Here is a 23,345-nt window from a genome sequence, read left to right on the forward strand (position 1 = left end):
AGCCACTGGTACTGTACCCTCATCCAAGTCTATGTTCAATAACTTTGTATTACTGTCCAGATCCCAACCTGTACTATTTAATTTTCTTCTGCATCTGTGAACTATTCCTCTCTCATTTGGGACAGAATATTGACAAAAACAATAGGGGTATGGCCATCCATGGTCTATACAATATTGAACAACTGTGAGCCCGTTCAGGATTGTAGTTAACATTCATGCTCCACAATAAGCAGATTAATGGGCATACTGTATACTTATTTACACATTCAGCTAAACCTCCCAATCGAACAATTGTTGGGACCCCTTTTTTAGAGTAACATGCTATGCAATCACTGTCAACATTAGTAACATTTTTAGTCTCTGAATCAATAGTTCCCATTAGTATGTACAATTCTAGGGCTTCTCATTTGTGCATGACTACTCTGTGTGAATAATTAAGGTGTATACTTTAATAGCACATCAGTGAGTCACAATGTGCACTAACAGTGAAAATCCCATGGCTTGAACATTGTGAATTTTTTTGAGTTCCAGTTGAGTGGAACTTACCCTTTATGTCTGTAATTATATCGTTAGCTCCTAAACTCTAATATTTCACAAAAATAATCTTGCTCTATCTTGGACTGATTTAGGTGATGTACCATTATCACTGCCAAGGCACAATGTATCTTATGAAATTGTTGTCTTGGTTTTGTTGAAGCTTGATTAACACAATTTGGAATTTGAGTACAATTAGATATACCTGGCTTATGTAAGCATGTCATTGACCTCGTGTACTTCCTATTTCTTCTCACCAATGTCCATTCATTAAGCACATTGTATTCTCCTGGTGAAAGACTTGATGTCCCCATGCATACCTGCTGACTATTTATTGGACAGTAGCGTTCACAAACTAAGCCTTCTGATGTGTTCCAAGTCTGCCGTACTGCAGAATTTTCTATAGATAAGGCTACTGCTCGCTTCTCACGTTTGAGTGAAATTAGAACTAGACCTGTGTCATTTATTCTGACCTGTGTGGATGTGTTTAGTGGTGTGAACACATGTGTATCATTCAAGTTACCTTGTGGGTCATTACCTGTGTAAGAAATACCTGCAGACAGAATGATTATCACAATGATACTGGACAACATAAACAATACACAAGTGGTTCCCTTCAGTCCACAAAGTCCAGGATGTCTAAATGGATGCCAACCAGGCATAATGTCAAATTATTCAATCAGAGTTAATTAGTTGTCCTGTTATTTTGTCTCTGCAGCAGAGGCGGCGCATGGCTCACTCCTCAAACTGAGCTAAAAAAATAAAAATGAAAATGAGTCTGGATGACTGTTTGCCAGCCGTTGCCTAGACTCAACATCAATCAGTCAGAGTCATCAGCTGATGGTGGTGTAGCTCTAGTAACGCTCCTAGTTACTGGTCTTTGTACTCCACTTGGACCTGGCTCGATGACGTCTGGTGCTGGCGTTGTCTGGTCCCTTGCTTCTAATCCTGTGTCTGTGCTTTGTTGTTGCTCAGTGGATGTAGCTGATGGGAGTGTTTTTTTGTTTTTGTTTTTTTTGTATTTTTTCCAGACATTTGACATACTCTTGTAGTTCTTTTTGCAAATGTTCAAGGTTGGGGCCACAGGTGGGTCCCTTCAAGTATGTTACTGGCATTGGTCGACCAGTTAACATTTCATGAGGCGTTAGGTGAGTGACTCTGTTGTCATCAGTGTCTAAAGTCGGGGCTCTTCTAATATTCTCAGACAGCTGGTTCCATTTAAAAGCAGCATAGTAGCTAAACGCTGCCTCTCCATGTTTAGTTTGGACCTGAGGCAGGACTAACTGACTAGTTCCTAAAGATCTGAGAGCTCTGCTCGGCTCAAATCTCTGTAGCAGATCTGATAAATACGCTGGTCCTACCCCATGTAGACATTTATAGACCAGTAATAACACCTTAAAGTCTATTCTGTAACAGACTGGTATCCAGTGTAAGGATTTGAGGATGGGGGTGATATGATCTCTTCTTTTGCTCCTAGTGAGAACTCTGGCAGCTGCATTTTGAATCAGCTGAAGCTTTTTAATGGTCTTTTTTGGAAGTCCAGCTAAGAGACCATTACAGTAATCAATCCTGCTAGAAATAAAGGCATGGATAAGTTTCTCCAGGTCTGGTTTAGTCAGAAAATATCTAATCTTACTGATGTTCTTAAGATGGTAAAATGCTGATCTAGTAACCGCTTTAGTATGACTACTAAAACTGAGATCTGAGTCCATTAATACACCAAGGTTGCGAGCCAGTTCTTTAGATTTGAGGGCCCTCGAGTCCAGATACGTAGCCAATCTTTGTCTCTCAGTGCCATACCCAAATAGTATAATCTCAGTTTTATCTTTATTCAGCTGCAGAAAATTGTGTCCCATCCATTTAGTGATGTGTTCAAGGCACTTGCTTAATGAGTCAACTGGGCCAGAGTCGTTTGGGGACAGGGCCATGTAAATCTGAGTATCATCTGCATAGCTGTGATAGGACAGCCCATAGTCCTGTAGAATCTGGCCAAGAGGAAGCATATATAAATTAAATAAAAGTGGACCAAGAATAGAGCCCTGGGGGACACCACAGGTTACTGGCATGTTCTCTGAAATATTATTTTCTATTTCTACAAAGTAGTTCCTTCCTTCCAGGTAAGAAATGAACCACTTCAGGACTGTTCCTGACAGTTCAACCCAGTTTGCGAGTCTATCTATAAGAATCTTATGGACAATTGTATCAAAGGCAGCACTAAGGTCAAGAAGTAATAGAAGGGATACCTTTCCAGCCTCTGTATTTAAGTGAATGTCATTAATGATCTTGATTAGAGCAGTCTCAGTGCTGTGATTAGACCGGAACCTGGACTGGATTTTGTCTAGGCTACTATTTATGGACAAAAAACTAGTGATTTGCCTAAAACTATTTTCTCAATGATTTTGCCAATGAACGGTAAATTAGAAATTGGTCTGTAGTTACATAGAGATGATTCTAAATTTTTCTTTTTTAGAAGAGGCTTTACAACTGCAGTTTTTAGTGAGCTCAGAAAGACCCCCGACATGAGTGAGGTGTTTACAATGTGGAGTATGTCTGGTGCTATAGTGTGAAACACACTCTTTAAAAAATTGGTGGGTAGTGTGTCAAGACTACAAGTGGATGATTTGAGATGATTAACTGTGTCGATTAAAATTTTATTATCAACAGTACTGAACTCTGACATTTTTTTTTTCTGACATTAAGGAGTTTTTATGAGGTGATGGAGAGGGTACAGACTCATTGTTGGATATAGATGTACTAATTGCTTGTCTGATATTCTGGATTTTAGTGTTAAAAAGAATGCAAACTCATTACATCTCTCAGTTGATACTAATTCAGGGGCCATTGGTGTGGGTGATTTAGTAAGTCTGTCGACCATGGCAAAGAGGATTTTGCTGTTGTTAGTGTTATTGTTGATGATGCTAGAGAAATAGGATTGTCGTGTTTTGCATAATGTCGCGTTGTATTGGCGTAGCCTATCTTTGTAGATTTCTTTGTGAATATGAAGACTTGTTTTACGCCATCTGCGTTCTGCCTTGCGACACTCCCTCTTTTGGATTTGAACAACAGAAGCATTTCTCCATGGTGCTTTCTGTTTGCAAGACAAAGCCTTCATTTTAACTGGCACAATCTCATCCATTACACTGACAATTTTTGTATTAAAACTATTCAGCAGGTCATCAACAGAGTTGGATCGTTCACATGGTGTAGTGCACATTTTACTCATGAAAAGTGTAGCTGTGCAGTCCTTTATAATCCTTTTCTTGACACAAACTCTTCTGTCTCAGATGACTGGTGAGGCCCACATATCAAAGAACACACAGTAGTGATCTGACAATGCAACGTCCTTCACAGTCACTGATATGTTGAGACTCTGAGATAATATCCAGTGTGTGACCATGACAATGTGTGCTCCCTGTAACATGCTGTGAAACGCCAAAGTCTGTAGAAATAAAAGACAGCATCTCTGTAAATTCATCAATAAAATTAGCACTGTACTTCAGAGGCCTGTAGACAGTTACTAGTAATATCTGTGGTGTCCCTTTCAGAACTACACAGAGATTCTCAAATGTTGTGAAGTCACCAAATGATAACTGCTTGCACTGAAAAGAACCATGGAACAGAGCAGCTAGACCTCCACCTTTTCTACTGGCACGAAATGCATTTAAAATATGAAAATCTGGAGGAGCCGACTCCAATAAAACAGTTGCAGCACTACATTCATTTAGCCAAGTCTCAGTTAAAAGTATAAAATCAAGCCCATGTGCTGTAATAAAATCATTAATTAAGTGTGATTTGTTTGTGAGAGATCTGATATTTAGAAGAGCTAACTTAGTAACTCGTGCACTTTGCCACAGAATCTGTCTCACATTTTATATACTGTAGATTGGCTACATTCACATAATCTGACTTGAACTCCCTGTTCCTTCTCTATCTGATAAGTACTGGAATGGGAGAGATTACAGGCACCAAAGGTCCAAGCTTGTTTTGAAAACATGCACCGTTGACATCACTGCAGCAGCCTGGAGCCGAAAAACATCACTTTTCCTCGCCCTTATCACCTGGCGAAGCTGAGTGGAGCTCCTGCTGGCGATGGGGCAGTGAGCGAAGCTGCCTTTCCGGGGGTTGAGGAGCTTGTCTCTTCCGTTGAGGTGCTCTAGGTTGTGATGGAGCATGATTTTTTTTAGGGGACAGTCTGGGGGACTGCAGTGGGGAAGTGGCAGTAGATGAAGGTGGAGTAGAAGCTGGGGTCGTTCTTCTTTGCACCCGAGGGCTGGCTGACAGGGAAAGTGACAGCCTTGTCCCAGCCGAAACCAGCTTCTCCATGGCTGCTGGGAGGTTCAGGTGGGGTGATGTGGGGGGGGGGTGTATAGAGTACATGGAGGATTCCTCTTGGAGTTTTGGTGTCTCTGGCAGCTGATAGCGTTGGTCATTGCCACTCATGTCCAGTGTCTGCTGCTCTCTCAGGTCGTCCTCAGTGGAGAGAGGATATTCTGGCTGTGACATGGTGCCATCAGCTTGTACAGGAGAGTTCCTGGATGTTGATGCTGATGCGCCACCACCAAGAGAAGTAGATAGATTACACACTGAGAAAATGAGATTGTCTGTCAGAAGTTTAACACCACTCTTGTTCGTGTGCAGTCCATCTCTCCTAAAAAGTTCTCTCTTCCCAAAAAACAAGTTAAAGTTGTCGATGAAGTTCAGTCCATTTGACCTGCAGCTGTTCTATAGCCAGGTGTTTAATCCCAGTAACCTTGAGAACATATTGGTGCCTCCTGCAGGTAGAGGTCCACTGATAAAAAATTGTATGTTGAACTTACTGAGTGTTTTACGGAGTTCATTAAAGTCTCTTTTTAAAACTTCAGACTACTGCTTGACAGTGTCATTCTTTCCAATGTGTACACTAATCCTCTTCATATTCGTGTACTCAGCCAGTACAGCTGGAAGCTTTGCAGTAAGTTCAGGGACTGTGATGTTTGGCTTGCATCTCACTATGAGTTTTGGGTTTGTTACCCCATTAACAGTGTCATCTCCAAAGATCAGGGTGTCTGCAGTAGGTTTGTTAGGGTTTTGTGACCGGCTGACATTTCTGGCACTTTGTGCTGTGTTCACTGTGTTTGTGATTCTCACGAAGGGCATGCAGTGGTTCAAATCTGTTTTTCAGCTGAAGTGAATAAGACCAATATTCTGGACTGGTTCTGTGCTGTGCTCTCTCAGCAGCAGTGTTGGGTTTAGCAGCTGAATTTCCTGGACCAGCTGTGGTACCAGGAGTAGAAGACAAGACTACAGAGCTATACAAAGCACGGCGCTTGGGTATACCTTCAATCTGCACCCATTGCCCGTCTCTAGCTGTACTCACGGCCGTGTTGCCATCCACTTGTTCCCCTGGTCTGGATCTGTGTCCCTCCACTGCCCGCTGTCTGCTGTCTGTACTCCCACTCACTGTTTCTCCTCGCACAGCTCCGAAATGCCAGTCCTTAAACTCTGATAGCAGGTTCCGAAAATCCCTTTCCAAAGCTGACATTCTCTGTAGAAGTCCGTAACAATTCTGACAGCACATTTGTTGAACAAAATGATGAGGCATTTTACAAGTTTCTTCTACTATAGCCTGATGAAAATGGCCTGGTTGTTGGAACAGTCCTGGTTCCCAGAGCAATCGCACTACTTTAAAAAGTATTAATGTAAATGGGACAGCTATCCGGATAAAGATAGCTATTGACTGATTGTGATAAACCCAAAAACAAATAGATAAAATAAAAGTATTGGGACTTAACCAGGTGATGTGGTGAGGTTCCCAGTCAACCAGGTATTGGACTCGACCTTGTACTCTGCGGGAGTCCAATATCCTGTTGACCGTATAGGCCAGGGAGCCATTCACCATGCGTGGAGGAGGTGGCACGGTACATGAAGGTCCCGTGGTGCAGAGATAGGGTTTCAAGTGGGAGACATGGAAGGTAGTGTTGATTCTAAGGGAAGACGGCAATTGCAACATATATGAGACCGGATTAATACGCCGAACCACTTTGAATGGTCTGATGTATCGAGGTGCCAGTTTCTTGTTAGGAACTCTGAGCGGTAAATCTTTGGTTGCCAACAGCACACGCTGACCCGGATGAAAGGAAGGTCACAGTCTCCATCTATGACCACCAGAATCATACGTACCCTACATTGCTTGAGCCAGGCTGTCTTGCAGCGATGTAACTGGGTGGCTGACAGGGCTGTGGTGTTGAGGACTTGATCGGGAAATAAGGGAGGTGGATAACCAAACTGGCACTCGAATGGGGACATACCCAGAGATGAGTGCCAGAGAATGTTGTGGGCATATTCTGCCCACAATAAGTGATCTGCCCAAGATGCAGGGTTAGTGGATGTTAAACACCGCAGGGTTCGTTCAAGGTGCTGGTTCACCCTTTCAGTTTGACCATTAGATTGAGGATGATACCCAGACGACAAGTTAACAGAAGCCCCCAGAGAAGAGCAGAAGGCTTTCCAGAACTGACAGGAAAATTGGGGATGCCTATCTGACACTAGGTCCTCAGGTACCCCATGGTAACATACCACATGTTTGAGGATCAGCTGGGCAGTTTCACAGGCTGAGGGGAGTGGAAAAATTGGGCCGCTTTGGAAAATCGATCCACAACAACTAGTATAATGGTGTACCCCCTAGAATTAGGTAGACCCGTTATGAAGTCCAGGGATAAGTGGGACCAGGGACGATATGGGATAGGAAGAGGATGGAGCAATCCTGATGGTTTGACCCTGGGTTCCTTATTGCGAGCACATGTGTCGCATTCTGCTACAAACTGCCGGACATCTCTTGCCATGCTGGGATACCAAAATCATCTTTGCAGGAATTCCAAGGTGCATGTGCTTCCTGGATGTCCTGAGACAGGGCTGGTATATCCCCAAAGCTGGTATGACCTCGGACTGCAGAGGGTACATATAGTTTGCTTGCAGGACCTCCACCCGCATCAGGTTCATTTTGTAGGGCAGTTTTCTACCACTCCTTCAATCTCCCAACATAGTGGTGCAATGATGCATTCAGGAGGGAGAATAGGAGTGTAAGGCAAAACAGAGGGTTCTTCCCACTGTCTTGAGAGGGCGTCTGGTTTGATGTTCTTAGAACCTGGACGGTAGGACAGGGTGAAGTCAAAATGATTGAAAAACAAGGCCCAACGAGCTTGCCTGGGATTCAGATGTTTGGCCCCCTGGAGATATGAAAGGTTTTTATGATCAGTCCAGACTAGAAACGGATGTTTGGCCCCCTCCAGCCAGTGTCTCCACTCTTCAAGTGCCATTTTGACGGCCAAAAGTTCTGTCTCTTACATCATAATTTTTTTCTGTGGGGCTTAGACGGTGAGAAAAGGTGGTGCAGGAGTGGAGTTTGTTGTTTGAACCCAAGCGTTGTGACAAGACAGCGCCCACACCTGTGTCAGAGGCATCGACTTCCACTACAAAGGGGAGGTTAGGATCCAGAAGACGCAAGACTGGGGCAGTTATTAGTCTGTGATTAATCTCCTCAAATGCTTTCTGGGCTTCATCAGTCCATCTAAAGGGACCTGTTCGCTTACGAGTCAAAGCCGTAAGAGCAGCAGCCACTGAACCAAAGTTTCTGATGAACCGGCGGTAGAAGTTAGTGAAGTCCAGAAAGTGTTGGCCCAAATGGAGAGTAGTAGGGCAAGGCCACTTAGCCACTGCTTTCAATTTGGCTGGATCCATAGCTAAACTACCCTGGGATACTACAAAACCCAAGAAGTGTACCACCGGTACATGAAATTCAGTCTTTTCAAGTTTTACAAAATTATGGTTCTCCAAGAGTAGTTGCAGAATGTGGCGGACATGAATAACATGCTCCTTCAAGGTCTTGCTGAAAATGAATATGTCATCCAGGTAAACAAAAGCATATAGGCCAATGGTCTGGTGCAGGACCTCATGAATGAGCCATTGGAAAACTGCGGGAGCATTCATCAAGCCAAATGGCATCACTAGATACTCATAGTGACCAGTAGGAGTGATGAAAACCGTCTTCCACTCATCTCCCTGCCGAATCCGCACTAAATTATAAGCGCTCCTGAGGTCCAATTTAGTGAACACTGCAGCCTGCTGTAGGGTTTCAAAGGCAGTGTTCATCAATGGCAATGGATAGTGGTCCTTGACAGTGATTTTATTGAATCCCCTATAGTCTATGCATGGGTGCAGGCTCCCATCCTTCTTCCCTATGAAAAAGAATCCTGAACCAGTGGGAGATGTGGAAGGACGGATGAAGCCTTGTGCCAGAGACTCCTGAATATATTTTTCCATAGCCTCTTTCTCTGGGCCAGACAAGGAAAAGAGACGTCCTCTTGGAGGGGTAGTACCAGATACTAATTCAATGGTGCAGTCGAAATTCCGATGAGGTGGTAAGACCTCAGTTTTTTGTTTACTGACAACCTCAGAGGTCATGATAGACAGTAGGCACCTTACTTAAGCCAATCGGAACATTTATGGAAGTACTCTGATTTTCTAGTGCACCTGGGCATAGACAGGATGACTGACAGTGGGGTCCCCAGTGTTGGATGGATTTGGGGAGCCAGTCAATTTGGGGATTGTGTCTCTGCAGCCAAGAGAACCCTAAAATGATGGGTAACTCAGGAGCTCATCAAGAAAAATGATATTCTCTGTGTGTTGGCCCACTTTGAGTACAACAGGTTTAGTTCGCTGGGTTACGGCTCCTGAGTGGAGAGGGAGGTTGTCTACGGCTGAGACTGGTAGAGGTGTTGTAAGAGACTCAATAGAGAGACCTAATTTTTGAGCCATAGTTGTGTCCATGAAGTTACTTGACACACCTGAGTCAACAAATGCTGTAACACGTTGTTCAGTGAAGGATTTTCCCCATAATATGGACACAAGAATTGAGCTTACCCTAGAGCCCCCTACCTGGGGTAGGTCTGATCTTTTTAACGGCCTGACAGGACACTTATTCAATTTATGGTCATCACCTCCACAGTACATACAAAGACCCAGACAACGTTGTGTCATGGATTCCTGGGGTGTAAGGTGGGTACGACCCAGTTGCATAGGTTCACTCTCCTCCAATCCGGGAGAGGATCTGGTACAAGATGGGTAGTCTGGAGGCACATGCTGACTCCTTTTACTTCCTCGACGACGATCCTGCAGGTGATTGTCAATCCTCAGAGCGAGTTCATAAAGTTCTTCCAATGAGGCAGGAGGTTCACGGACTGCCATAAGGTCCTTAAGCTCTTTATTGAGGCTTTGTTAGTATACTGCCATGAGAGCCTGTGAATCCCACCCACTCTCTGTGGCGAGAGTATGAAAGGTGATATTAAAATCTGCTATTGAACGGTTACCCTGACGTACACTAAGGAGAGCAGTGGCAGCCTAACTGGACCGTACAGGACTGTCAAAAGTACGTCTCATAGCTTTAGAAAATTCTGATGAGACAGTCGGGTGAATTAGCCTCCCAAAGAGCTGTAGCCCAGGATAACGCACGGTCAGAGAGCAGGCAGATCATGTAGGCCACCCTGGCAGCTTCTGACGGAAACTGGTTGGGAGCTTGCTGAAAGGCCAGAGAGTATTGGAACAAAAAACCCCGACATCCTCCCAGCTCACTGGCATATCTATTAGGGGCTGGGAGTGTAACCACAAAGGTGGAAGCAGGCAGAGGCTGCAATGGTGTAGCAGAAGATGCAGTATCAACCTGAGGTAGGGAAGTGAGTTGTTGCACTGCGACACTCAGTTCCTGCATGCATTTTTCCAGCTCCCCTAAAGCTTCTCCATGTTTGCCCAGGCATGCCCCTTGAGATAAAATAGCCTGCTGCATAGCAGCTCTATCTGCTGGGTTCACTTTTGGCAGAGTCTTGCTGTAATGGGACAGCTATCCGGATAAAGGTAGCTGTTGACTGACTGTGAAACCCAAAAACAAATAGATAAACTAAAATTAGTATTGGGGCTTAACCAGGTTTGATGTGGTGAAGGGTAATATTGTCACCAAGAGCTATCAGGAAGTGAAAGTGCTTGTGACTACCAGGGAACCAAATGAGAAGGGAAACAGATGAAAAGAAAATGAGAGAAGAGAGGATTTAAAGAGGAAAAGGGGGAACAGTTGGATATAGACTGCAACAGGGCAGTGTTCTCCAGACAACTGGAGAACAGAGAAAATATATATCATGGGAGATTAAACCCAACATTTAAATAGCGCAAAAGTAAGCAACCGCTTCTTTTGAAGAAAGAAATAACAATTACCAGCAAGGTCTGGCTTTTGCAAACTCTAGACTCTGCACTGAAGACACAAACTGAAGTCTTAATAAAGGGTAAGCCCCAGCTGTTGTCAATCGGGCTGATTAACACGGTTCCTGAGATGTGGTCGCCCCCTGTTGGTGGGAAGACCACGGCACGGGCGGCCCCTTACAATCAAAAGCAGAAAATATCCAGTTTTGGCTTCCTAGTGTTGCTGACTTGTGTATATTAAAAAGCTCAGATACTCTTATCACAGAAAAACAAGTAGGTTTAAAAAAAAAATAAAAGGAAAGAAATAGAAGATAGCAGAGCTAAGCAGCAAAGCGTCTGAATGGCAAGGAAGCAGGAAGTGCAGGTAGTAACTGACTACAAAATACAACCTTTTTATTATTAATATCTAGTTAACCACCGGTTTATTCCCCAAAAAGAAAAAAAAAAGTGTCTATAATGTCATTTTTCACTTTTACAATGTATTTTCTGATGTATGATGTATGTAATTAGTCTCATTATCACACAATCCCATTAGATTCAGAACGATGGGTAATGGATGTCTGTTAATCATTGGGGTATCAAGATTAAACCAGGATTCTGGTTAGGATAGAAAGGGTTAATATGGTCTTTCTTACACATGTACCTTCTTTACACTGGGGCTCAGTTAGGAAACTGTTCTCTGGATTCACGGCACTGGAATAAACAGTAGAAAATGTGTGTTATTGAATAGGAATATTTGTAAATTAAAAGCTAGTTCAGATGAAGAGCACTTCATCCTGGGGGTGAATAGAATAGAATGATGTTGTGACTGTCGTTAAAAGCCACAGTCCAGTGCTGCACTTGCACAACATTCTCCTTCCCCTTTCACCATTACATCTCACAGTTAGTGAACCACGTGATGGAGCGTCTCTCTTCCTGTGTAACGCAGGGGTGAGGTGCTGATACGAGAAATTCCTATTTCAGACGGCGTAGCGAGGTCTTTATCTCTGAACATGGTGTAAGACCCTCAGAAGTCCTCAGTAAGAATGCAGCTGCATGCTCTTCTTCTCTTTACAGTGCTTCACTTCACTGAAGGTGAGTCCTCTGTTTCTTCTCATCTTCCCTAGTGTCCAGTTGTTCATTACTTCTGGTGCATTCTGGGCTTCAGTTTATATATATATTATTATTTTGGTAACACTTCTATGAACCCTGTATGAAAAATGCATCATAAATATGTTTACAATATATGGAATCCATAATACTTTATAATGGCTGCTGTAAGCCCGTATCATTACTTGAATGAATACAGCTACATTCATTATATTTTATAAGGTATGAGTGGGTGACATTATATCAGCAGGTGTGTAATGCATTGTACATAATTTTACATAATTGTACATAATGAATCCCAATTCGGAGTTGTGGGTGGTGGTTGTACTTTTGTATGTGTGTGTTCAGGTGTGTTAGTGTGTGTGTGTTTGGGGTGTGACGATTTACGAGGAAGGAAAGAAATGACAAAACACAGGACATTACTGCACTGTACAGTGTGTGTGTGTGTGTGTGTGTGTGTGTGTGTGCATAATTATGGCTCTCAGTGTTTGGGATCTTAGCTTTTCTATCCACTTTATTTTTATATTTCATTACTTCCTTCCTTTCCTCTTACTTTCCACTCTTCTTCCTTTCCATTCTTTCATAATTTCTCCACCATTGTTACCTTTTCATCCTATTCTTACTTTATTTTTCTCTATTTCCAGTCCTTGTCTCTGTTTCTTCATTCCTTCCCTCTCCTTTTCCTTTCCTTCTTCCTTAATTAATCCATTCGTTTGTTCCTTCCTTCATTCTTCTTTTCTTTCTTTCCTTCTGTTTGGAGCCGAGTCTCTTGCTGCGTCCTGTGTTTACTCTAGGAGGGATAGCTCAGTTGATGATGTAATACTGATCTTGAAGCTGATTGGCTGTGCTGCCCTTATTTTCACCATTTTACTTCACTAAAGGCTTTATTTATTTCCTTGTTTGTGGACTCCTGACTTCATTGGTCTCTGTGAGTGTGTCTCATTGCCTTGGTCAAGTAGAATTAACCCCTTTATGGCAGTGTCCCACCTAAACACAGTTCCATGTAACAGCTGATAGCTGATGATCTGTGGGTTGGAAGGCAGATTGAAGATTGAGGTACTACTGAACTATTTCTGTATTTCTGTAGGCTGCAGACTAAACATTGTGGAAAAAACACCACTAGAAATGACAGCACGTTCAGGAGAGTCAGTCCTGCTGCCCTGTTACTGCACTGACCACAAAGCACCTAAAAGTTTCATGTGGAAGAAAGATTATGTGCATGGACAAGTATGGGGTGATGTGTCTAATGAGAGGGGTCAGTACAGAGACAGACTCCAGCTGTTTAACTCTCACTCTCCAGGAAATCTCTCTCTGCTCATATCACACCTGACTGAAGAGGATGGAGGAATGTACATCTGTGATGTAGAAGGGAGTGGATTCAGAGACATTGGACTAATGGTTAAAGGTAAACCCTGACTTCTTTGTCAAATGTAAACACACTTAACTGGTTTATTTCAGCAGACACTATACTTGCTCTATATGTTTCTCTGGTCAGAGACTGAGTGTGACCCGAGTGTTAAACTGTCCAAATATTTTCACTCATGGCAAAGACGGCCCACTGAGTCCCACTGAGAGAGAGAGAGAGAGAGAGAGAGAGTTCAATGGCAGTTCAATTGTGAAATATAGGACACAACATTAAAGCACCAGAGTGAAGAAATCTGAAGCTGAGTGTGACACACTCTAACCCTAACCTTAGTATCAATGTCAAAACAAACAAATCCTACACTTACCCTTAAACCAACACTTACCCTTAAACCAACCTCAAATATTGAGAATGATCCATGAAGAGTCACACAAACTGTGTTATTACAGTATCCAGAAATAAGCTATTATCTAAAAAGTGCTAACAGTTTTTATATGTATATGTTATAAAATAGATACACAATGCATTGTTCATTCATTCATTCATTCATTCATTCATTCATTATCTGTAACCCTTATCCAGTTCAGGGTTACGGTGGATCTGGAGCCTACCCTGAATCACTGGGCGCAAGACGGGAACACACCCTGTAGGGGGTGCCAGTCCTTCACAGGGCGACACACACTCACACATTCACTCACACACTCACACCTACGGACACAATGCACCGTCTGTGCCCCATAATACCTTTCCCCTAATAAACCTAAACCCATAATCTTTTGTTATGTGCCTTTGACCTTATGGAACAATATTAAAATGAGTCTCTTATTGATGTGTGGTTCTGCAGGGTGCCGCCTGGACACAGGACTAGTTCAAATCACAGCACAGTCAGGAGGGTCAGTGCTGCTACCCTGTTACTGCACTGACCTCCTCACCAAACCTGACACATTAAAATGGCAGAAATTAGACACATGGGAAGAGGTCTCCAGTGAGAGAGATCAGTACAGAAACAGAGTTCAGCTGGGTGACGGTCAACATCCAGGAAATCTCTCTCTACTCATAACACACCTGACTGAAAATGATTCAGGAGTTTACAAATGTGAGCTCACAGGAAAAGACTACAGAGACCTCACACTCACTGTCGAAGGTAAGTGACAGTGAGGCTCTCATCACAGCATTTACTACGAGGTAGATCCATCTCTACACGTAAACAATTACTAATTACAGACACTTTGTAGAAAGGTTTAAGGACCTTAAGGTACCAGATGCCAAATGTCAGCTAGAGGGGTGTAACACCTGCACAAACCAAGCTGTGGAGGAGTAGGACTTCATTTGAATTGAGCAGTGGAGATTTATCCCATAATTTAACATTAGCAGTGTACTTCAGTTACTCTTGGACAAACCCCTTCAAGAGAACCTCTTCTGAATGGTTATTTCCATTTATTCAGTCATTCATTCATTGTCTGTAACCCTTATCCAGTACAGGGTCACGGTGGGTCCGGAGCCTACCCAGAGTCACTGGGCGCAAGGCAGGAACACGCCCTGGAGGGGGAGCCACACACACACACACACACACACACACACACACACACATTCACTCACACCTACGGACACAATGCATTGTTGGTGCCCCATAATGCCTTTCCCCTGATGAACCTACACTCAACGCCATTTTCTCTTTTATTATGTGCCTTTGACCTTATGGAAAAACATTGAACAACAGGAAATAGATGTGTTTGAGATTGATCCGGATACAGTGTTGATATTGTTGCTGTTGTGTTTGTGGTTCTAGATCCTCCACCGTCTCTTCCCTTCGTCCCCTTTGCCTTGGTGACTGTGATCTTTCTCCACATTGTTGTGGCTGTGGTTTACTGCACCACGAGAAAGAAAGGTACAGACAGAATCAACAGAATCAAGATCTTATAATAACACTCTTCTTCCTGTCGATCTGTCTTTACCCTCAGCTTCAAAATCAGAGTCTGTGTAAGATTTTCATGTTTATTTTCCTCACCACAGCTCCAGACACTGCCACGGCCATCTACAGCAACGTTGGTGAAGATGGAGCAGTGAGGCTACAGTAGAAGAAGGAACAGTTGTGTTTGGGATTGTGTTTGAATATTTGGCAGAAGACATGTAACTTGTATATGAGGGTTCGATTCCTGCTCCGGGTGACTGTGAGGAGTTGGTGTGTTCTCCATGTCATGGTCTACACATTTAAGTTTTATGTGAAATATTTTCTAATAAAATGTACCTCAGTACTTTGTAACATGCACAATTTGATTTAGCCATTGTTTTATATTTGTATACATTGTTTTATATATACTTTTTCTTATTATATATTTATAAACTTAACTTCTGCTCTTTCATATTTCGGCGTGGTCTCTTTTTGTGGTGTGTGTGGTGTGAATGTGGAAAAACTGACATTGAAGAGCCTTAGTTAAGATTCTAGTGTGATTACTAAGATATTTAAGGTGGTTGCATAAGTGTGTAAGTGATAGGTTTCTTGGTTGCTATGGTATTTCAGGTGGCTGATTAGCCAAGTGTTTCTAATAAAGTGGCTGTAGCTTGTGTGTGAATAGAGAATGACCTGCTCTGATTGATTGGATCATGTGATGAAGGAGAGGAAAGTGGAAGGAAGAAATGACAACACAGAGGACATTACTGCATTACTGTGTGTGTGTGTGTGTGTGTGTGTGTGTGTGTGTGCATTTTACAAATAAACCTCAGAAGAAAAGAAGAAGAAAAATCACTTTTATTGATCCCCATAGAAATATGTTTCTTTACATTTAACCCGTCTGTATTAGTGAACACACAAACACACACTAGTAAACAATTCTTCACATAGAAGGGGAGTGACCACACACACACACACACACACACAACTGGAACAGGGGCCTGCCAATCAGTTTGGGGGTTAGGTGCTTTGCTCAAGGGCACTTCATTCTGGGGGTGAATAGAACTAATGTTGTAACTGTCATTAAAGGCCACAGTCCAGTGCTGCACTTGCACAACATTCCCCTTCCCCTTTTACTATGACATTTCACAGTTAGTGAACCACGTGATGGAGCGTCTCTCTTCCTGTGTAACGCAGGGGTGAGGTGTTGATGTGAGAAGTTCCTACTTGAGACGGCGTAGCGAGGTCTTTAGCTCTGAACATGGTGTAAGACCCTCAGAAGTCCTCAGTAAGAATGCAGCTGCATACTTTTTTTCTCTTTACAGTGCTTCACTTCACTGAAGGTGAGTCCTCTGTGTTTTCTCATCTTCCCTAGTGTCCAGTTGTTCATCACTTCCTGTGTATTCTGGGCTTCAGTTGTTTTTTTAATTATAATTTGTATATTTTTATTCAATTAAATTACTTTGGTAACACTTCCTATGACTCCTGTATGTGTAACACAATGTAAATATGCTTATGGTATGATATATGGCAAACATAATACTTTAAAATGACTGTCATAAGCCTGTTTAACTATTTTAATGAATAGATACTGCTATATTCATAACATTTTATAAGGTATGAGTGTTTGACATTATATTGACAGGCATTATAATGCACTATAATATTCATTCATAAGAACATTGTACATAAAGTAGCAGCACAGTCTCCCACACTCGTAGATGTAGGTGTTGTTTTGGAGGCTTGTGTCACTGTTGTGCGTAATATTGGTGGGGGTTATTGTTTTGTATGTGTGTTCAAGTATGTTAATGTGTGTGTGTGTGTGTGTGTGTGTGTGCGTGTGCATGGGGACATGAGCATAGTAGTATCCATCGTCTGGGAGACTTGTGTATTGGTGGATAAGGCTCATCATGCTTAAGAGATGGGCACTGGAACAAGGGCATTCTGCCTGTATTTGCCCTAATAAAAGAATATAGAAGAAGGGAACAAGGCAGTACTTGGGCTTGGTGAGAATGACGATGAGTGGCAGAGCCTCATCCACTGACATACGGTGGATACTTCTCTGCCCCTGTCAATCTTCACACACCAGGCACACTAAACAACATCCCTCACCCACATAAAACACACCAAAGATACGAAACCCCCAAAATTCATGCCGAGAGCGCCCCTATGAGACCCCAGCCCTGCCCAGATTCAAGCACTGCTATGGTATGTACAGTGTGCTTATCAGTGGATGTTATATTGTATTATAACACCTGACTTTATGAAGTCACAGACTTATACATTATAAAATGTATAAGTGTTATTGTATGTAACTATATCTATATTTATGAGTAATTACACACTCCTATTGCAGTTATTTAAGATATTATGTATTCCATATTATGAATTATAAATGTGTTTATAATTTATTATTAATACAGGATTCATAGGAAGTGTTACTTTTTAAAATCGTTGAGCCCTGGCCTAGACATTGGCTTATAAACATAGAGATCATGCCATAAATAAAAAATATAGAGGTTGCTATAGAATTTCAGGTGCTTGCTAAGGTACTGGCTAAGTTTCTGCTATGGTAATTGTAAGGTGGCTATTGTATCCCAGTGGTTGCTAGAGAAAGGTTTTGGTTGGTTGATGAGGTGTACAAATTGGTGACTATGGCAGTTGCTATGTTGCTCAGATGGTTGCTAAGGTGTCCTATGCGGTTGCTATGGAATTTCAGCTGCTTGCTAAGACACTTGCTAAATTTCTGCTATGTTAATTGTAAGATGGCTATTGTATCCCAGTGATTGCTAGAGAAAGGTTTTGGTTGGTTGATGAGGTGTACAAATTGGTGAATATGCCAGTTGCTATGTTGTTTCAGATGGTTGCTAATGTGTCCTATGTGGTTGCTATGGAATTTAAGGTGCCAAGGTGTACAACTTGATTATTCTTGTGGTGGCAGTGATGTTCCTAAGTTGTATACTGGTGACTTGTCAGGTCTAGTGTGATTACTAAGATATTTTAGGTGGTTGCAAAAGTGTGTAAGTGATATGTTTCATGGTTGCTATGGTATTTCAGGTGGCTGACTAGCCAAGTTTTTCTAATAAAGTGGCTCTAGCTTGTGTGTGAATAGAGAATAACCTGCTCTGATTGATTGGATCATGTGATGAAATATACTGGATTCCAAAAAAAGTTGGGACATTAAACAAATTGTGAATAAAAACTGAATGCAATGATGTGGAGATGGCAAATGTCAATATTTTATTCGTAATAGAACATAGATGACAGATCAAAAGTTTAATCTGAGTAAATGTAACATTTTAAAGGAAAAATATTTTGATTCAAAATTTCACAGTGTCAACAAATCCCAAAAACGTTGGGACAAGTAGCAATAAGTGGCTGGAAAAAGGAAATTGAGCATATAATGAACAGCTGGAAGACCAATTAACACTAATTAGGTCAATTGACAACATGATTGGGTATAAAAAGAGCTTCTCAGAGTGTCAGTGTCTCTCTGAAGCCAAGATGGTAAGAGGATCACCAATTCCACCATTGTTGCGCAGAAAGATAGTGCAGCAATACCAGAATGGTGTTACCCAGCGTAAAATAGCAAAGACTTTTAAGTTATCATCATCAACCGTGCATAACATCATCAAAAGATTCAGAGAATCTGGAACAATTGCCAGGACAAGGCCGTAAAACTCTACTGGATGCTCGTGATCTCCAGGACTTAAACGTCACTGCACCTCAAACAGGAATGCCACTGTTAAGTAAATAACAGAATGGGCTCAGGAATACTTCCAGAAAGCATTGTCAGTGAACACAATCCACCGTGCCATCCGCCGTTGCCAGCTGAAACTCTACAGTGCAAAGAGGAAGCCATTTCAAAGCAAACTCCACAAGCTCAGATGTTTGCACTGAGCCAGGGGTCTTTTAAAATGGAGTGTGGCAAAATGGAAGACTGTTCTGTGGTCAGATGAGTCACGATTTGAAGTTCTTTATGGAACACTGGGACGCCATGTCATCTGGACCAGAGAGGACAAGGATAACCCAAGTTGTTATCAACGCTCCGTTCAGAAGCCTGCATCACTGATGGTATGAGGTTGCATGAGTGCTTGTGGCATGGGCAGCTTGCATGTCTGGAAAGGCACCATTAACGCAGAGAACTATGTTCAGGTTCTAGAACAACATATGCTCCAATCTAGACGTCATCTCTTTCAGGGAAGACCCTGCGCTTTTCAACAAGATAATGCCAGACCACATTCTGCAGCAATCACAACATCATGGCTACGTAGGAGAAGGATCCGGGGACTGAAATGGCAGCCTGCAGTCCAGATCTTTCACCTATAGAGAACATTTGGCGCATTATAAAGAAGAAGGTGCGACAAAGAAGGCCCAAGACGATTGAACAGTTAGAGGCCTGTATTAGACATGAATGGGAGAGCATTCCTTTTTCTAAACTTGAGAAACTGGTCTCTTTTGTCCCCAGACTTCTGTTGAGTGTTGTAAGAAGAAGGGCGGATGCCACACAGTGGTAAAAAATGGCCTTGTCCCAACTTTTTTTGGGATTTGTTGATGCCATGAAATTTTGAAACAACATATTTTTCCCTTAAAATGATACATTCTCTCAGTTTAAACTTTTGATCTGTGATTTGTGTTCTATTCTGAATAAAATATTAGATGTTGGCACCTCCACATCATTGCATTCAGTTTTTATTCACAATTTGTTTAGTGTCCCAACTTTTTTGGAATCCGGTTTGTAGAAGAAAGTGGAAGGAAGAAATGACAACACAGGGCATTACTGCACTGTATAGTGTGTGTGTGTGTGTGTGTGTGTGTGTCAATGAGAGTGTTAGAGTTGTGTAATTTTGAAGGGCGTGCTGGGATTGGATATGCAGGGTTTGAGTGTGTGTCATCAGGGTGTTCGGTAAACTGTAGAGTACAGGTGTATGGTGTAGTTCTGTGTAACAGCTGGTAGCTGATGACTTGTGGGTTGGAAGATCATTGAGAATTTACTGAACTATTTCTGTATTTCTGCAGGCTGCACTCTGGATAAAACAACACTAGAAATGACAGCACGTTCAGGAGAGTCAGTCCTGCTGCCCTGTTACTGCACTGACCACAAAGCACCTAAAAAGTTCATGTGGAAAAAAGATTATGTTGATGCTCAAGCATGGGGTAAGGTGTCTAATGAGAGCGGTCAGTACAGAGACAGACTCCAGCTGTTTAACTCTCACTCTCCAGGAAATCTCTCTCTGCTCATATCACACCTGACTGAAAAGGATAGAGAAGTGTACATGTGTGATGTAGGAGACAGTGAATACAGATACATCAGAGTCGCTGTTAAAGGTAAACCATGACTTTCTTTGTCAAATGTAAACACACTTAACTGGTTTATTTCAGCAGACACTATACTTGCTCTATATGTTTCTCTGGTCAGAGACTGAGACTGAGCACCAGAGTGAAGAAATCTGAAGCTGAGTGTGACACACTCTAACCCTAACCTTAGTATCAATGTCAAAACAAACAAATCCTACACTTACCCTTAAACCAACCCCAAATATCGATAATTATTAATGAAGAGTCAAACAAACTGTGTTATTACAGCCTCCAGATATAACCTATTATCTAAAAATCTTAGGGCTAACAGTTTGTATTTGTGTATGTTCTAAAATAGATACACAATGCATTGTTCATTCATTCATTCATTCATTCATTCATTCATTATCTGTAACCCTTATCCAGTGCAGGGTTACGGTGGGTCCGGAGCCTACCCTGAATCACTGGGCGCAAGACGGGAGCACACCCTGGAGGAGGTTCCAGTCCTTCACAGGGCGACACACACTCACACATTCACTCACACACTCATAACTACGGTCACAATGCATTGTCGGTGCCCCATAATACCTTTCCCCTAATAAACCTAAACCCAACGCCAACATTTTCTCTTTTATTATGTGCCTTTGACCTTATGGAACAATATTAAAATGAGTCTCTTATTGATGTGTGATTCTGCAGGGTGCCGCTTTGACACAGGACCAACTGAAATCACAGCACAGTCAGGAGGGTCAGTGCTGCTGCCCTGTTACTGCACTGACCTCCTCACCAAACCTGACACATTAAAATGGCAGAAATTAGAAAACACATGGGAAGAGGTCTCTAATGAGAGAGATCAGTACAGAAACAGAGTTCAGCTGGGTGACGGTCAACATCCAGGAAACCTCTCGCTACTCATAACACACCTGACTGAAAATGATACAGGACTTTACAGATGTGAGCTCACAGGAAAAGACCACAGAGACATCAGACTCACAGTCAAAGGTAAGTGACAGTGAGTCTCTCATAACAGCATTTACTACGAGGTATATGTAGATACATGTACACAAATATTAATAGCAGACATATTATTTTTAGAAAAGTTTACAGAAGAGCGTAAGGTTGTGTGTGAATAGAGAATGACCTGCTCTGATTGATTGGATCATGTGACGGAGGAGAAGAAAGTGGAAGGAAGAAATGACAACACAGAGGACATTACTGCACTGTAAAGTGTGTGTGTGTGTGTCAGTGAGAGAGTTAGAGTTGTGTAATTTTGAAGGGCGTGCTGGGATTGGATATGCAGGGTTTGAGTGTGTGTCGTCAGGGTGTTCGGTAAACTGTAGAGTACAGGTGTTTGGAGTGGTTCTGTGTAACAGCTGGTAGCTGATGATCTGAGGGTTGGAAGATCATTGAGGTTTTACTGAACTATTTCTGTATTTCTGCAGGCTGCACTCTGGATGAATCATCACTAAAAATGACAGCACGTTCAGGAGAGTCAGTCCTGCTGCCCTGTTACTGCACTGACCACAAAGCACCTAAAAGTTTCACGTGGAAGAAAGGTTATGTGGATGGACTCACATGGGGTAAGATGACTAATGACAGCGGTTCTTACAGAGGCAGACTCCAGCTGTTTAACTCTCACTCTCCAGGAAATCTCTCTCTGCTCATATCACACCTGACTGAAGAGGATGGAGGAATGTACATGTGTGAAGTAGAAGGGAGTGGATTCAGAGACATCAGTCTCACTGTTAAAGGTAAACCCTGACTTTCTTTGTCAAATGTAAACACACTTAACTGGTTTATTTCAGCAGACACTATACTTGCTCTATATGTTCTGGTCAGAGACTGAGTGTGACCTGAGTGTTAAACTCTCCAAATATTTTCACTCATGGCAAAGATGGCCCTCTGAGTCCCACTGAGAGAGAGAGAGAGAGAGAGAGAGAGAGAGAGAGAGAGAGAGAGAGAGAGTTCAGTGGCAGTTCGATTGTGAAATATAGGACACAACATTAAAGCACCAGAGTGAAGAAATCTGATGCTGAGTGTGACACACTCTAACCCTGACCTTAGTATCAATGTCAAAACAAACAAATCCTACACTTACCCTTAAACAAACCCAAATATTGAGAATAATCCATGAAGAGTCACACAAACTGTGTTATTACAGTATCCAGAAATAAGCATTGTTCATTCATTCATTATCTGTAACCCTTATCCAGTGCAGGGTTACGGTGGGTCTGGAGCCTACCCTGAATTACTGGGCGCAAGACAGGAACACACCCTGGAGGGGGCGCCAGTCCTTCACATTGCGACACACAATCACACATTCACTCACACACTCACACCTACGGACACAATGCATTGTCAGTGCCTCATAATGCCTTTCGCCATAATAAACCTAAACTCAACGCCAACATTTTCTCTTTTATTATGTGCCTTTGACCTTAGGGAACAATATTTAAATGAGTCTCTTACTGATGTGTGATTCTGCAGGGTGCCGCCTGGACACAGGACCAGTTCAAATCACAGCACAGTCAGGAGGGTCAGTGCTGCTGCCCTGTTACTGCACTGACCTCCTCACCAAACCTGACACATTAAAATGGCAGAAATTAGACACATGGGAAGAGGTCTCCAGTGACAGAGATCAGTACAGAAACAGAGTTCAGCTGGGTGATGGTCAACATCCAGGAAATCTCTCTCTACTCATAACACACCTGACTAAAAATGATTCAGGAGTTTACAAATGTGAGCTCACAGGAAAAGACCACAGAGAAGTCACACTCACTGTCGAAGGTAAGTGACAGTGAGGCTCTCATCACAGCATTTACTACGAGGTAGATGCATCTCTACACGTAAACAATTACTAATTACAGACACTTTGTAGAAAGGTTTACGTAAGAGCTTAAGGTGCCAGATGTCAAATTTCAGCTAGAGGGGTGTAATACCTGATTT

At 42.4% G+C, this 23,345-nt stretch overlaps 1 protein-coding gene across 1 annotated transcript; it reads left to right on the plus strand.

The window, feature by feature from the left end:
* Positions 1-11,734: 11,734 nt before the first annotated feature.
* On the plus strand, positions 11,735-15,481 carry LOC136701524 (V-set and immunoglobulin domain-containing protein 1-like). The gene is made up of 5 exons (XM_066676092.1): positions 11,735-11,832; positions 13,148-13,252; positions 14,055-14,354; positions 15,000-15,098; positions 15,224-15,481. Exons 1-5 carry the CDS (start codon positions 11,784-11,786, stop codon positions 15,286-15,288), a joined length of 618 nt encoding a protein of 205 aa, XP_066532189.1. The 5' UTR covers positions 11,735-11,783; the 3' UTR covers positions 15,289-15,481.
* Positions 15,482-23,345: the final 7,864 nt, after the last annotated feature.

This window comes from Hoplias malabaricus, chromosome 7 (genome assembly GCF_029633855.1).
Source record: "Hoplias malabaricus isolate fHopMal1 chromosome 7, fHopMal1.hap1, whole genome shotgun sequence".
NCBI classification, from domain to species: Eukaryota; Metazoa; Chordata; class Actinopteri; order Characiformes; family Erythrinidae; genus Hoplias; species Hoplias malabaricus.